The 16,677-nt window shown below is 39.7% G+C and overlaps 1 protein-coding gene across 1 annotated transcript; it reads right to left on the minus strand.

The window, feature by feature from the left end:
• Nucleotides 1-6,317: 6,317 nt before the first annotated feature.
• On the minus strand, nt 6,318-8,467 carry LOC120309083 (C-C motif chemokine 5-like). The gene is made up of 3 exons (XM_039345902.1): nt 8,294-8,467; nt 7,322-7,424; nt 6,318-6,696 (listed from the first exon to the last, which is right to left on the minus strand). The coding sequence occupies exons 1-3, from the start codon at nt 8,436-8,438 to the stop codon at nt 6,609-6,611; spliced, it is 336 nt and encodes a 111-aa protein (XP_039201836.1). The 5' UTR covers nt 8,439-8,467; the 3' UTR covers nt 6,318-6,608.
• Nucleotides 8,468-16,677: the final 8,210 nt, after the last annotated feature.

Below are 16,677 nucleotides of genomic sequence, written 5' to 3' on the forward strand. Positions count from 1 at the left end.
TCAAGCCGAGTTTTTAATTCTGCTACTACATGTCCTTCAAATCCCTTCCGTGATTTTGGATGAACAGATAGGGAAATGGAGGAATGGCCTGTATTCCATTCTATGGAATACCCTGCACATGATGGAGGTATGTGCGCTGTATTTATAAATAGGGAATGCCTATCTTAAGAGGGGAATAATTAGCCAAGCCATTCAAGGCTGAAGTTAATTAACCGTATTCACTCATTGTGTACATGCTATGGGAATTTTCATTGGGATTTATAAACCCTGTCTTTATGGCTTAGCAACAGGTAGAAAATATGGCACTGAAATTCCATGACAAAATGGCAGCTTTTCAGTGGCATTTTAGAGATTTTTTGCATTGAATTAATGTGCTGAGCCCCTGAGCTTTAAGCACCCATTTTGACTCTTCAAACTACCAAACTCCTGTCAAAATGTATGTTTTTAGCCTTCTTCATTAGATCCACCCCCTGTGATCCAGGGAAGCCAAAATGCTGTAATGTACATTCTTCTCAACTGCAGTTTGTTTAATACACTTTGTACAATGTATTAAACCCACTACTTATCTTAAATTGCAAATAACAGAAATAATTAAATTACCAAACTTTTTAAACTACAGGTAGTCCTCAACTTACAACCACAATTGAGTCCAAATTTTCTGTTGCTAAGTGAAAATTTTGTTAAGTGAGTTTTGCCCCATTTTATGACCTTTCTTGCTGCAGTTGTTAAGTGAATCACTGCAGTTAAGATAGTAACACAGTTCTTAAATGAACCTGGCTTCCCCATTGACTTTGCTTGCCAGAAAGTCGCAGAAGGTGCTCACGTGAGCCTGGGACACAGCAACCATCATAAATATGAGTCAGTTGCCAAAGGTCTGAATTTTGATCATGGGGATGCTGCAACGGTCGTGTGGAAAATGGTCGTAAGTCACTTTTTTCAGTGCTGTTGTAACTTTGAATGATCACTAAATGAACTGTTGTAAATCGGATGTCAATGCTGCTAACATTGGATGTTCCTGCTCTGACAACTGATGAAAATCCAGCCATTTTCTCCCTTTAACATGCTTTTCTTTACTTTTAGAATTCAGGTGCAGCGGGGGGGGGGAGGAGGCTGGGATGTAAGCTCAGTTAGCCATAATAATAACGCTGCCCATGGGAACTCAAGGACGAGCTGATAATGTTTTGGCGGGCTGAGGAGCTACGGAGAAAGCCCGCGCTTGAAGCTAATTGGGGAATGTGTTTTATGACAGTTTATTGGGGTGGGAATTGTACTTTGTTACTTTGTATCAGGGGGAAGGGAATTTAGTTTTTGGGTTCAACTATGTAGTGCCGATACTTTGTTTCACGAATAAATGTTCTTTAAGGAAGAATTTTGCCTCAAAGTTCTTTTGATGAATTTCATCTATCAGAACCATGACATCGAGGACTACTTATATTTCATACAAATTGGTTTAGCCTACTGTTTCCAGCATCAAGGAAAATAAGCATTGGCTTATTGAATGGCAGAGTGGGATAACTATTTCCAATAAAGCTTGAATAGATAATTACCTAGACAGGTTCCTGCAATTCTTTTGGTAACATGTTTGGAAGTGACTTGCCATTGTTTACTTCCCAGGGCTGAGAGCAAGTGACTGGCCGTGGGTCACCCAGATGGCTTTGTTCTCATGGCAGGACTAGAATTCACATAAAACTGCCTCTCCAATGCATAGGCAAGTAGTCCTGAACTTACAACTGCTTTTGGAATCAGAATGGGCATCACCAAACAATGCAATCATTAAGTGAGTCGTGCCTGATTTTATGACATTTTTGCTATATTTGTTAAGCGAATTACATGGTCATTAAGCAAATCCAGTTTCCTCCATTAACTTTGTTAGAAGCCACTTGGGAAGCTTGCAAATGGTCCTCACATGAACCCACAGTTGCCACGTGCTTGAATTTTGATCATGTGGCCATGGGGAATGCTACAACAGTTAAAGTATGAGAACTGGTTTTAAGTCCTCCTTTTTCCCCCATGCCATTGTGGTCTTGAATGGTCATTAAATGAATAGTTGTAAATTGAGGGTTGCCTGTAGCATTGTATTTGTGCCTCAAATTAAAAGAGGAGAAGGATCCATTATAGAAGTCTATAACTGGCCAGTACAAGCTACTCAAGTGCTTGAATAGTTTTCAATCCAACACTTTTGCCCTGGAAGCAGGGTGCCAAGATTTTAAATCTAGGAAACCTCCAACTCCCTTATTAGCTGCATTACTGGGAATCCTGAAGGGCCACTTTGGGACAGATTGTGCCGAAGAAGATCTAACAATGGGGTTGCTAAAAATCAGTCCGGACTTGATGGCACATAATCATTTTGTTTTCAAAGGGCTGGGAACAAGGTCATCAATTTTTACTCCAAAGATTGCTGCTAGCTGTTTGGAAGTCATAATGAGAGGCCAGATGATGTGCTGGCTGTCAGTCTCTCCTTAGCAAAATTATTTTGTGCTATTTTCCCCTGCTGTGTCCATAATCCCATCGGACTCATGGTTTTTTATTTATTTGGTACAGAGAGGCTCATTTGAGTAGCATGTGGCGTGACTAGAAATTAATGGTTTTTTAGAAAGTCATGCAGAGAGGAAACAAGAGAACCGGATTCAGTGGAGGAATTCCCCTTAGCCTCTTGCTTCCCTGAGGTCGGGTCACTCTGGGCCTGTCCCTTCCTCAGCCCTAGAAAGAAAAGTTGAAATTATCGATATTTTTGTTGAGATCCTAAACAGCATGGAACTTACTGCCCACGCCAAAGCAGCCATTCCCTATTTAGGTAACTGTTCCATAATAATCTGAGAAATGTTCAGCATCCTTCTGCTTTATAATGGAATGGAATGGAATGGAGTGGAGTGGAATGGAATAGAATAGAATAGAATAGAATAGAATGGAATGGAATGGAATGGAATGGAATGGAATAGAATAGAATAGAATAGAATAGAATAGAATAGAATAGAATAGAATAGAATAGAATAATATAGGGTAGGGTAGGATAGGATAGGATAGAATAGGGTAGGATAGGATATAGCACTCAAGAAAAATGAATACAAGATGGTTTTTAACTGGTATACAGGTAGTCCTCAGCTTATGACCACAAGTGAGCCCAAAATTTTCTGTTACTAAATGAGACAGTTGTTAAGTGAGTTTTGCCCCATTTTACGACTTTTCTTGCCAGATTTGTTAAGTGAATCACTGCAGTTGTTAAGTTAGTAACATGGTTATGAAGTGCATCTGCCTTCCCCATTGACTTTGCTGGTCAGAAGTTCTCAAAAGGTGATCACATGATCTTGGGACACTTTGACCATCATAACTACATGCCAATTGCCAACCATCCAAATTTTGATCGTGACAAAGTGGGGATGCTGCAACAATCATAAGTGTGAAAAACGGTCAGTGCAGTTGTAACTTCAAACAGTCATTAAGTGAATGGTTGCAAGTCAAGGACTACCTGTATTATACTAATGTTGACTGCCAAAACAGATTTTTTAAATACAAAAATACAGTTGGAAATGCAATAATCAGGCTGGATCATTTGCTCAGTTCTAAAATATGATTCATCACAGAAAGAAACAAATCACAGATATTAACTTTTGTTTCCTGCCAGGTTTTTTTTTTTTCTATTAAGCATTATATTATTACAAAGAATACGGAGCTGGCTGAGTGAGGTCAGAAAGAGCAGACATGGTTGGTGTCTCTCTCACAAGCAATGTCAACTGATGGGATGAAGGAAGCAGGCTATCTCTGATGCAGGGCCTATTCTCTGAAGCAAGTTTCCCCCAGAAACTTGCAGACTTTTAGACAATTTGCCTTCCTCCCCCCACTCCAAGTTCTGGGATAGCTGTTGTACTACAGTACCAGATATAGTTTGTCTTTGTTATGGCACACAGTTTCCCTCTGATGAGTTCTGTGCCATTTTTTTAGGTACTGTCTTGGTTTTGCGTGTGGGTGTGAGTGAGTGAGATGACTTTTATAAAGCTAAATGAATATTGGCTGACTTTGGTAATGACTGAATATTGATTTCATTTTAATAATGGTTTTAAACTGCTTAACTGATTTAAGATTACTTTTACATACAGTATTAATCTAATACTACTTCAAACATTATTATTCCAATTTATACAGTTCGTAAATCTTTTCTTTTTGGCTCTTTTTTCCTGATTTCACTTTACTGTTAACATAAAATAAAAAGATAAACATCTTTGATATCAAATATTCTGTCCTCCAAACTTTCTGGACCAAAACACTACTGAATACTGAAGCTTTAGGGTCCTGTTTTGGTTTTTTGTCTAAGCAGCTCATTCCCATCAAAATCAAAAAGTTTATCAGATTTTTATCCTGCCTTTATTATTTTATAAGTATTTAAAGGTGACTAACATATATAACACCCTTCCTCTTATTTTTCCCCACAGCCACCAGGTGAGGTGGGTTGAGCCAAGAGAGCTTTCACGCCTCAGGTGGGACTAAAACTCACAGTCTCCTGGTTTCAAAGCCAGCACCTTAACTACTACACCAAATTGGCTCTATTGTTTGCTGGAAGTCCTGTATGGACTTTTTGCATAAAAATGAAAAAATGAACATATGACTTACGGTTTTGATAATTTGACAGGCTAAATTATACAGTAGAAAGAAGAGTACTGTAACATGACATAAATTTACACAGAGAGGTTAAAATATATCTGTACTTATAACTTTATATTTAACTTTTCTTTTTCTCCCTTTCTATTAATTTGTTTAGTTTTTATCTTTTTGTTTAAAAGTTTTAATAAAAATTATAGCTTAAAAATGAAAAAGAAGGAAAGAGAGAATTGTGGACTGTTAACTAGAAGTTGATAGCAGATGACCCATAAAATAACCATAACAAACAGTATCCATTAAAGGATCTGTTTCAAAATATCCCAGTAACTATAGTAATGTGAGCCTCATCTACAGAATAGCACAGGCAGATCTATTTCAGATTTAAGCATTATAAAAACACAACCTGACCCCAGGTTCACACAAGCTGTTTCACATCTGCACAGATCAATCCAATGATGTTTAAATTACAGTATTGCACATAGATTCAGTGGCATATGTTGAAAGAAAAGAGTTCCTGACCATGAAGTAGAGGTGGTAATGTTAGAAATCCCAGATCTGCTAACCCTCTCAAAATAAAGAGTTCAGAAACTCCCACCTGTATTAATTACAATGCCACATGGTTGATACTTGTGTTGATAGTGCAGGAAGACAGACAAACCACACACAGCTGTGCAAGATCAACCAAGGTTTCAGCAAAGTGTCTTTAATGCTGGCCTTGGCTAAATGCCAAAGCTCAGAAGCTAAGAAGAATTTCCCATTGTCATTTATAGTGAGTTAATTAAAGTACAGTCGCTTTAAATGATTTTAAACATTCCTTCCCAGGTTTCTTGCCACCTGGGCTAAGATGCTGTTTGTGATAAGTGAGCTCTTGATTACTTATAAATAACCACTCTCCCTTCCCTTCCCTTATCTCTCCCTTGCAAACAGAGAAAACCTGGAAGGCTTCAACGTTAAAGCAGCATCCATCTCATACCAAAATCCCTATTGCATGCAACCATGTAAACAACAATATAAGGTGGGTTGTTTTTTAAGAATAAGTGCTGGAATTGAAGAGAAAACCAGGACACATATAGCGGTTTTAGAATTGAGCCATGTCTTATGTGAGTATAATTGAACCGACAAAGAAATAGCCCCAATGGATGGTTTCAATCCTACTTCCACACTGCTTTTGAAGGCCTTACTCTGAATACAGAGTACCTCCACAGCCTTGCATACTGCTGCTTCCTTGTCTCATAAGTTCCAGTGCATCAACAGCACAGACAATGGAGAGTATAATGGTATGTGGGAATGATCTTGGGAGTCAGGGCAAACAGAGACCGATAACAGGCAATTTAGCCTGCAGCAGGAATGTGGGTAGGGCAAGAGACTCAGGAGGGAGCACCCCTAGTTTCTTGGGCTGTATAAAGGGATGGGAAAAAAGATATTTTCAGATTTGCAAGATTCCATTAATGGAACCTTACAATAAAGTAAAATTAGTTCATCTCACTGTGTTTCCTGTCTGGTCTACCTTACAAGGCTAACCTCAATCTTGCAAACCTGAAAGAGAGGGATGTTATGAATGGTGGTTCAGGAGCAGATGGATGGTCCAAGCATCCCCACTCCCAGGGAAGGAGAAGAGCCAGAGCCCAGAGAGAGTCCTAGTCCATCTTTCAGTGAAATAAGAATTGTACAACCTGAAGGAGTTCTTGGAAAAGATTTCAAATATAGACAAGCAGAAGCATGTATGGATTCCATAAACGTGAGATTTATTCATACATTAAGATTCTGTCAAATATTTTTCAGAACCTTTAGGCAAATGAACTTTTAAAAATAATAATATAAAATATATAAGATATTTGGCCATAATTTAAATAAAATACATTATTTCATCTTCCATCAATGAAGTTTAAGTTAGGAATGTGCAAGGTCAGAATAAGAGTTCAGCATGTTCTTTTTTGCCCACATCCTAAGATTTTAAAAGCTTTGACTTCTTTCTTGGGGCTTTTCCAGATGAATATGGAGGAGGTGGGAGGTTGTCACTGTGGGGACAAACGTTTTATACGATCCTGGACCCATGGTGCACTGGGATCTGCACAGATCCGTCGATTCAGATGTGTGGTAAATCTGCAGAAGAGACATACGTGTGCATATTTAGTCACAAGCTAGAAAGAAAGCAATTCTCTACAATTGGCACCACACTCAGTTTTCAAGGGGGCAGAGCTTCTCCCATCAGTCACCCTCAAGGGGCTCCTGTTCCAAATTGATTTCATGAAATGGGGTACGCGGGCAGATGTCCACTAAATCTTTAATTTAAATATTTATGCTAAATGACTGATTCGTCTGAAAATTGTGAATCAAATTGTTGAACTAAAGCTGCACACAGGCCCTTTCAAGAGGAACATAAATTTAGATTTTGGTATAACGGAATCTACAGAAGGGGCGACAAATAAATCAAGATAGCAGCCATGGCCATGCAGTTGAAACCCCACCTCTTTATTAATTCTTCTGGGTGAAGAATTCTCTGGCCTCATTGTGTTACGATGGTTGGGAATGCCTATCCATAAGGACCACAAGTAATTTTACATTTAAATTAAATTCGCATAAAATCAATACAGGCAAATATGATTACTGCTGGTGCATTTCTCCACAAAGGTCACACAAAGATACCAGATGTTTCAAAGACAGTCAACATCACATTTAATATATTCAGGAATCACTTAGAAATTGATAGGTTTTTTTTAGTACTTACATGACAGCTTGCCTGGAACACCTGACATTTGAGCGTTCAAAGGACTTCAGGTTTTTCCGTGGAATAGGCTTGGTTACGTAGTCAAAACAACAGAGCCGGGGGTCTGAAAGATAGGAAAAGAGACTTGTGTCATTTTAATGGTTTCCCTTGCCCATCATTGAGTTTGAACCTGAACTTCTCACCTGCTAGTTCAGAATATTTACCATTCCCCTCATATAATATGGGCAGATTTTCCATGGTCTGACCTTACCATGGAGCATATTATTATTATTAGATTTATATCCAACCTTATTTTGTACAACTCAAGGTGGCATACATAGCTAATGCTTCATCCTCCTATATTCCCCACAAAAACAGCCCTAGAGATAGGTTGAATTAAGGCAGAATGACTGGCCCAAAGTCTTTTAAACAATGTGCTCTGATACAGAGCTAGAAGTGGAGATTTATATTTTACTTCTAGTTCTGGAAATTCCAAAGGCAAATTCAACAGTGAATTCTGCAGAAATTAAAAATGCAGGAATTCTCACTCAGGCAGAATACTTACCTACTTACTTACTTACTTACTTACTTACTTACTTACTTACTTACAACATGGATTCTTACTAGTATGTATCTATTACAGCTACATAGTGACTATGTGAGCCCCAAAGCACTAACTCCTAACAATTCCACCTGGCACTAGAGGAAAATAAGACATTTCTGCAGTCATGTGGCCAACATGACATCACAGAGTGCTATTACCTTCTCACCAAAGTGGTACCTATTTATTTACTCGCATTTGCATGCTCTTGAACTGCTAAGTTGGCAGCAGCTGGGGCAAGGACAGGAGCTCACTCCGTCACTTGGTGCTCAGATCTCAAACCTGGGCTGCCAGCTTTCCAGCTGACAAGTCCAGCATTTTAACCATGAGACACCGCACCACCCTCAGAATGTAGGTGGGATGCTGAAAAAGAGAAGAGAATGCAGTCTTACCAAACTGAGCCTGAGCTTGGGATAGGAACATAGCAGCAACCAGGAAGACGGCGAGGGTAGCCAGGGAGCTGTTCATCTTTGCTCTTGGATCAGATGAGAGAAGAAATAGTAGGTAGTAGTAGTTTGTGCACCTCCTGAGCTCCATGCTGAGAGGCAGAACTTCTCACGTTATATAGGCTGGTTGAAGAGAGGGTGGAGATTTGCTGGAAATAAAATCCACGCTTCGTATCTGAGAAATGATGACATAACAGTAAAAAAATCTGCTACAATCAGTAAAGTTTCTCTGGAGGAAAGAGGAAGCAAATGTTGCCAGAGAAAGGGAATTGCAGCCTGTAGCTTTGCAAAGCGGGTGACGCTTAAGCCATCTGAGCCAGGGACTCTGGAAATAACATTCCTGGCAGGAAAAAAAGTGGGAATGATGCTAGAAAAGCAGGGTCGCTTTTTCTGACAAGGTGTGGGAGGGTGAGGAGCAATGAAATAGGCAATCAAGTAGAGGAGGTTTGATCTCACTCGGATATCTCACTTTTTAAATAAGTTTATGCATACGAAGCATTTATCATTTATAGACTTTTAAATATACATTTACTTCGACAAGGGCCTCAGATTCTGAAAGTAATGCAAGGCTTTGGGAACTTCTGAGAAATGGTGGAAGAATTGTGGAAAACAAATGAGTTCTCAAGGGAACTTTGGCTTGAGTTTGACTTTGATGTCAATCCAAAGGTCCCGCTGAGATGAGCAGGTTTTCTCTGAGCTGGAATCCTGTTCCTGCATTTTCTCTGCCTTTCATAGCAGAGGCTGGACAAGCAGAGTTCCCTGCACAAGACATTGGTTAGTTCTCTGAACACAAGTCACAGAATAACAAATCTGTTGCCATATTGAAGAGAAGCCACAAACTCTGAAACAGCTGTCAGGAAGACTGCCAACCATTCTTCCTGAAGATGAGAACCTAAGCTGAATCATGATAACTTGCATAAAGCAGACATCATGGTGAATTAGAGGAAACTTCTGATGTTGCTACTTTATGACTTTCAAATGGGTAAAACTATTAGCCCACTATTTAAGGATACTCAATTATTCTTTGAAATACAAGTGAACTCCTTGGACGTAAACCTGATCCTCAACTGCATACAGGTAGTCCTCAACTTACAACTGTTCATTTAGTGATAGTTCGAAGTTACAATGGAACTGAAAAAAGTGACTGTTTTTCACGACCACTGCAGCATCCCCATGCTCACATGATCAAAATTCAGACACTTGACAACCGACTCATGTTTATGACGGTTGCAGTGTCTTGAGGTCATGTGATCCCCTCTTGCAACCTTCTTACAAGCAAAAGGAAAGCCAGATTACTAACTTAACTGCAGTGATTCACTTAACAACTGTGGCAAGAAAGGTCATAAACTGGGACAAAACTCAGTTAATAGCTGTCTAAATGAGCAACAGAAATTTTGGGCTGAATTGTGGTCATAAGTTGAGGACTACTTGTACTAATACAGTATTTTCCCACACAACTCCATAAGGCAGACATTGAATGCAGAACCTCACCACATCAGGAGCAGACTTATTTTTTTGTAGGCTGGTTCAAATAAATCTAATTTATCCATGTGAAGTTGATGCTATCTATCTAAATCCCACCCAGCCGGCCTCCAATGTAAAGACGGTAGAGGAGGACAATCCAGCCACATTCAGATTAAGTTTCAATTGCCTGCTTAAAAATAAGTATCCTCATTTTTTTCTGGAATATCCAGAATGAAAGGGCTAGGCATCTTTGAAGACAGCATGTTCCACAGCTTTGGAGCTAGTTTGATTAGTGGTTAAGGCACCATGCTAGAAAGAGGGAGACCATGAGTTCTAATTGCGACTTAACCATGAAACCAGCTGGGTGACTTTGGGCCAGTCACTCTCTCAGTCCAACTCATCTCCCAAGGTTGTTGTTGTGGGAAAAATAAGAGTCTAGTGTGTTGGTTGTATTCACCACCTTGAGTTATTTGTTATTTTGCTCATTCATGGCTATTGGGGGTATTGGAGAGCAATGTCAGAAAGATCCTCTTCATAGATCGCATTTGCAAATACATTCTCCAAAAGACTTATCTGGTCCCTTCCTAAAATTCTGCCACATTTAAAGGGCCAGTCCTTAAAAGCTTTTAATGAGGGTTTAAAGCCAGCTACATTTGGATTGCTTTGGATCTAATAATGGTGTTTAAGTGGTTGTTTCTCTTGTTTCCATTTGCTGTATTTAGGAAAATTTTGCTAGCAAAAACTCTTCTAAAGGTAAAGCTGCCAACTTGGAGAAATGTGAACAAAAATATACACCATTTTATAAGTTATTTTGGATTTTTACAGAAAAATAGTTCATATGCTTTAAATAAAACTGAAACCCCTCTTACAGGAAAATGTCATGAATTTGTAAAACAAGATATAGTGTTTCTCATTCTCACAGCTAACAAATTGCTAATTTACTTGTCAAAAAATAAATGCAACACACATGTGCTGGACTCAGTACAAACTTGTTTTCAGAAGCCGATGAAACAAATAATTCGCTGAATATGTGTTGACATACTGTTGTTCTCAAGTTCCAATTTTTTTATTTCTAATGGAAATAATCTTCCTACAAACACATTTTATAGAGAATGTATGACTATACTCTGAATCCAAATCAATTTTCTGTGTTGGGAAACAGAATGATTGAACCTAGTACTCCCTATGAAAGAATTTCTTCACTGGAGGAAAAAGAAAACCTTTCAAAAACTACTTTCTTCTCCAATATTTCAGGAAAATGTGGAAGTGGCAATCACCTCCCTAGAACTTTTGGGTTTGGTAACAAAAATATCCTCTTTGGGTTGAGCTTAGCTCCAGGTGACTTCATGGATTGCCATTCTTTAAGGCGGTCCAACCAGCACTATCCTTATGGAAAGATTACAGTAGCAGAATTTTGCAATTCTGAAAGTCTTCCTGCCCTGCCTTTGCTTTCCAGAGAACTAGGGAGTGTTGCTTCTGAGACACTTCCCATACTCCATCCCTTCTGTAGACTAAGGCATCTTTGGCCTGACTGCTGTCTAGCCTGCAGCTCCTCCTCCTGTCTCTCAAGGTTCTTCTCACAGCCCATCCTATGAACATACCAATGAACACATGAAGAAACGATTTGTTGAACACAGTGTAGTAATCTAAATAAATCACTAAATTATAAAACAAAATTAAGCAACCACATATATAGCTAGATTCATATCACTGATTAAGCCAAACCAAAAAGACCACATTATTTCTTGGCTTAATACAGTATGTGAATGCATCACTGTTTTCTTTCTAGCTACAAAGCTTTCTGACATTTGCAAATTTCACTCAGTCCCTTCCTTAAATGAGTAATTACCAAAATGTAATTTGTCATCCGTCATTAATAAGTGACATAAATCATTAAAAATGTCAAGAATTCTTAATTGGCACTTGAAATGTTCTTTTAGTTGTAGAAGCAAATAATGCCAATGCTGAAATAATAGCAAACAGATTAAACCCCAGAAGGGCACTGAACATTTGCCAGAGAAGGTCTTTGCTTTTCAGCAGACATTTCAGGCTCCCCTTGGCAAATATTCCAGCAGGCAAAGGATGCATCAAAGGTTAATAATAATATGTTTGCAATATGAAGGATACAGAAAAATTCCCTTGACACGAATTTTAGTTCAATTTGGTTCTCATCGGTAGAAAGAAAAACCACAGTAGCTTATACAGAATCCAGCAGATCAACCATCTCTCCATCTATTGCGAGATCTCTCAGACTAGTGATTTCTATTTTGCATCCAACTCAGTTGACTGGGAACAGATACATTGTCTATGACAGTGATGGCAAACCTTTTAGATACCGAGTGCCCAAAAACTGGCCCTGCCCCCTCTCCACCCCCCTGCTCCACCCCTGCTCTGCCCCCCATCTCCTACCCCGCCTGCCCACAGGACCACTCCACGCCTTCAGGGCCTGCCGCAAATTGCGCAGGCAGCCCAGCAGCGCTATGGCGGCCACCCTCTGCCCGTGTCCTGCAGCATCAACTGCATGATGGGGCGTGAGGGCAGAGTCTTGTCTACGCTGCCTGGCTATCATGTCCTTGGCTGCGCTGCTCCGTATGGGCCACGCTCGAGGGCGACTCTCCTTCAGGGGGGCTGCTGGAGAGGAGGGGGTCGCAGGGGGAGGCAAGGCTGGGGCAATGGCACATGTGCCTGTAGAGAGGGCTCCGAGTGCCCGCCTCTGGCACCCGTGCCATAGGTTTGTCACCACTGGTCTATGACAATATTAAAAATCTGATATTGACACAGGATGTTTTTTCCCTCAAGAAAAAATATTCAGGTGCACCAATCTTATTTAGGAAGTAAACAAACATTCCTTGCTGCAGCTGCCATCACTGACTAGATCTGCTTGCTCTACAAATATCATTACAGGGAAATAAAGTCTTGGTTTCTTATTAACCACAAAACCTATATTGTTTTGTATGCCTTGCAAGAGAGAAAAGATTTTTTAAAAAGAGACTGGACAACCATTTGTCTGAAATGGTACAGGGTTCCTGCCTATGCAGGGGGTTGGACTAGAAGACCTCCAAGGTCCCTTCCAACTCTATTACTATTATTATTATTATTATTATTATTATTATTATTATTATTATTATCAACAGAAGGAGAACCTAAAAAAGCAAATTCTAATCTATGATGAAAGGCTTGCTTAACTAATTTTTGAAGTGCTTCGTTTCTTTAGAATGTAAGGTTTTATCAGGCGAATGGGACTTCCTGTTCTGCACCCAACTAGTTAAAAGAAGTAACTTTTGGGTCATAAGGAATATGAATCAGATAGCAATGGAAACTATCAAGTGTTAAGGATTCAAGAATCAGAGTTGAAGAGGAAACCCAGAGGCCCAGAAAAGACCTTCTAGTCTACCTAACTTGTCTGAGGAAAGGCAAGGCAATGAGTCAGGGATCTCCACTCTTGCTCAACTGGGTCAAAAACAGAGTTAGAGCCTTAACAAGCATCCAGAAATAAATGGATTCTCTCCATAGACATTTAACATATTCAGCCTAAAACACATAAAATCATATTGACCACAAAATTATTTCTTGATTCCACCCCTTCCCTTTTCTGGCTAATGATAGTGGCTAGATGAGCAAAAATTTCCTTCACCATGACTCAAGGCTTCCACTGACATGCAATGCAGAATTGTCAACACTCATATGATATTATGCTGAACAAATAATAAGAATAATGATGATGATGATGATAAAGTTGGAAGGGACCTTGGAAGTCATCTAGTTCCCTGCTCAGGCAGGAAACCCTATACCATTTCTGACAAATGGCTGTCCACAAATATGAGATAGATGTCAGAAATTAAAATGCAAATTTGGGAGCTCCTCATAATCTGTTGGGGGAAAGAGGAAGAGGAAGGAGATGAGATTATGCCTTTCCTTCCCTTTGCTTGTTTTCTGTATCCTGAGCTGACAGGAACTAGCATTTATGGCTTCTGGAGAAAAGTACTCTAAATATACACAGGATTTTTGCAATGTTTGCTTTATTTACAATAGAGTCCACTGAAAGTAAGCTATTTTCTACAAGTTTTCTTACCTTTGATATGAGTCACCTTCATCATCTTTGCTGATGGGAGAAAAGAAGTTGGGATTTTTTTGGTTTACTTATATCACTGAACTATAATGTATGTTAAGTAAGTAAACAAAAACAAACACAAAAATGGCCTTCTTTTCCCCCATCAGCAAAGGTGACCCATATCAAAGGTAAGGAAACCTTTAGAAAATCACTGACTTTCAGTGGACTCTATTGTACTGTAAATGAAGCATCTCAAGGACATCATAATTTTATAAGAGGAGGATTTTGTGTTGACAGTGTGTAGAGCCAACATAGGAGGTCTGAAGCCTTTACACACCTTTAAGCCTTTTGAGGTTCCTGTCAAAGTCAAACCTTGGTATAGATCAGTGATGGCGAAACTTTTAGAGACCGAGTGGCCAAACTGCTACCCAAAACCCACTTATGCATTGTCGGGCGCCGGGTGGGCGTGGCCCATTGGGTGGGCATGGCTGCAGTGGTAACGGCAGACTGGGTGGGACTAAAAAGTTCAATCAATCAATTCCAACTTTGCAAGATCTTTTTTTCCCTGTGAGAAGTTGAAATTGACTGATTGATTGAACCTTTTTTTTACACATGGCGGCGGAGGCCTAAAGCGAAGAGGTTTTATAAAACCCAGCTGAAGGCCTAGGACTGGGGCAACGGTGCGCGTGCCCACAGAGAGGGCTCTGAGTGCCGCCTCTGGCACCCGTGCCATAGGTTCGCCACCACTGGTATAATACTTGAACTGAAAGTGATTTTTTTTTCACGTATGAACTTCACAATATTCTCGTCAGCCAAATTTATCAAGATGAAGGCAATAATGATACAAGAAGCAAACTGCAGTACTGTCAGTTTAGAACCAAGGTATTTGTGTGTACACTGGGGCAGGGACTTTCCATGTCTTTTTCTCAAGTCCTTGAGGTATATCACAGTGTGATGGGTTTCTTCTGTGATAAAAGGGGAATCTGCAGCTGTAAATTATTTATGCAATGCTTATTCGAATTCTTTTCTGTCTATGAATGAAGGCAACTCTTCCAGTTCTGGCCTCGGTTAATTTCATTGCAACACACTGTTGAATGGTTGTGTAAGAAGAAAAGTAATGTTGATCCTTGCACATAGCAAACAATAGCCTCTTTCAGCAAATTTCTGGAAACTGCTTTTGTACTTGAAGCCCCTTTCTTCCCAGGTCTATAACTCTGCTAGTGGTATGTCAACATAAACAATTTTTGTAAGCCACAGTAATGTCATATACATTATCATGTAATTCATATAATATACTGTAAGCAATAATGTCATAAACAGAACCAATTTGGTGGTGGTGTGGTGGTTAGAATGCAGCGTTGAAGTTTAATTCTGCTGACTGCCAGGAGTTTGATCCTAATTAATTAATCAGAATAGAGCTGGAAGGGACCTTGCTCAACCCTAACCCCTTGCTCAAGCAGGAGATCCTATACCCTTTCAGATAGTGGCTGTCCAGTCTTTTCTTAAAAGCCTCCAGTGATGAAGCACCTACAACTTCTGAAGGCAAGCTGTTCCACTGATTAATTGTCTTCACTGTTAGGAAGTTTCTCCTTAGTTCTAGGTTGCTTCTCTCCTTGATTAGTTTCCATCCATTGTTTCTTGTCTTTCCTTCTGGTGCTTTGGAAAATAGGTTGACCCCCTCCTCTTTGTGACAGCCTCTCAAATGCTGGAATATTGATATCATGTCACCCCTAGTCCTTCTTTTCTCTGGACTAGCCCTACCCAATCCTGACTGGCTCAAGGTTGACTCAATCTTCCATTCTTCCAAAGTCAGTAAAATGAGGAGCCAGATTGTTGGGGACAATATGCTGACTCTGTAAACTGCTTAGAGAGGACTGTAAAGCACTGTGTAGTATATAAGTCTTATTGCTGTTGGTGTAGTGGTTAAGACATCAGCCTAGATATTGGGAAACCATGAATTCTGGTTCCACCTTATGCACAAAGACAACTAAGTTATCTTGGGCAAGTCATTCTAAGAAAACAGCAGTGGCAGTGAAATCTTGCCAAAAAAATCAAATGAACTTACATGTCAAATCCTGCTGAGGGATCTTTCGATTGTGGAGCCCTGGTGTCCAGCTCCAGAAGTGAGAATGAATGCCAGTTATCTGCCCAAATGTAGATCTGACTCCCTGACCCCATCCATTCTATGTCAGAAACAGTTAAGAACCCACAGTACAGAACTACACTCAAACTACCTTCATTGGAGGCAGCAAATGTGAAGTAGAAGTATCCCAATGCCTACTGGCTGGTGATAGAATTTTTTTTCCTTCTATTTCTTTGCATCCATCTACTGATCATCTGCAATGTAGGGGCCCAGTTCTTGTGGACTTAAGGTTCTATGTACAGAAATACAGCATATCAGGAGATCAACAATAGAATGGATGAAGTTAGCTGAATGTCAGGAGAAGACAAATATTACATTATGTATTACAAGACAATCTGTGAGCCATTGGGACATCATTTCAGAAATGTCTCCTTACCTAAACAGCGAAATAGAATTACTATGGTTGAACAGAAAGGAGTAACTTTTGATTTCCTGCTGACTTCCCCACTGATTTTCGTTCTGGAAAACTGATAAGGTGCATTGGAAATGATGATTATATGGCTATGGCTGATCATGGCAGCACAGTGTTCTGGTAGCACAGCAACACTGAATTGCCAAATTTAAATCCACAGGAGTCATGAATCCCAGATTTTGGATGTATTCTGTAAGTTAGTCCATTTGAGGTATATTGATTCAAAAAGTGTTGCCCTATGATGCATCATTTTGCCCAAC

Source organism: Crotalus tigris, unplaced genomic scaffold, assembly GCF_016545835.1.
Source record: "Crotalus tigris isolate CLP2741 ecotype Arizona unplaced genomic scaffold, ASM1654583v1 scf7180000017987.690289119674:8195010, whole genome shotgun sequence".
Lineage (NCBI taxonomy): Eukaryota > Metazoa > Chordata > Lepidosauria > Squamata > Viperidae > Crotalus > Crotalus tigris.

What these genes read in the sequence shown, in the direction of transcription:
- LOC120309083 (XM_039345902.1), bottom strand. Translation starts at nt 8,438, where the DNA reads ATGGAGCTCAGGAGGTGCACAAACTACTACTACCTACTATTTCTTCTC. An exon ending in CCAAGCTCAGGCTCAGTTTG is followed by an intron (nt 7,425 to 8,293) that starts GTAAGACTGCAT and finishes CCTATCTTTCAG; the next exon opens with ACCCCCGGCTCTGTTGTTTT. An exon ending in TGTTCCAGGCAAGCTGTCAT is followed by an intron (nt 6,697 to 7,321) that starts GTAAGTACTAAA and finishes TCTCTTCTGCAG; the next exon opens with ATTTACCACACATCTGAATC.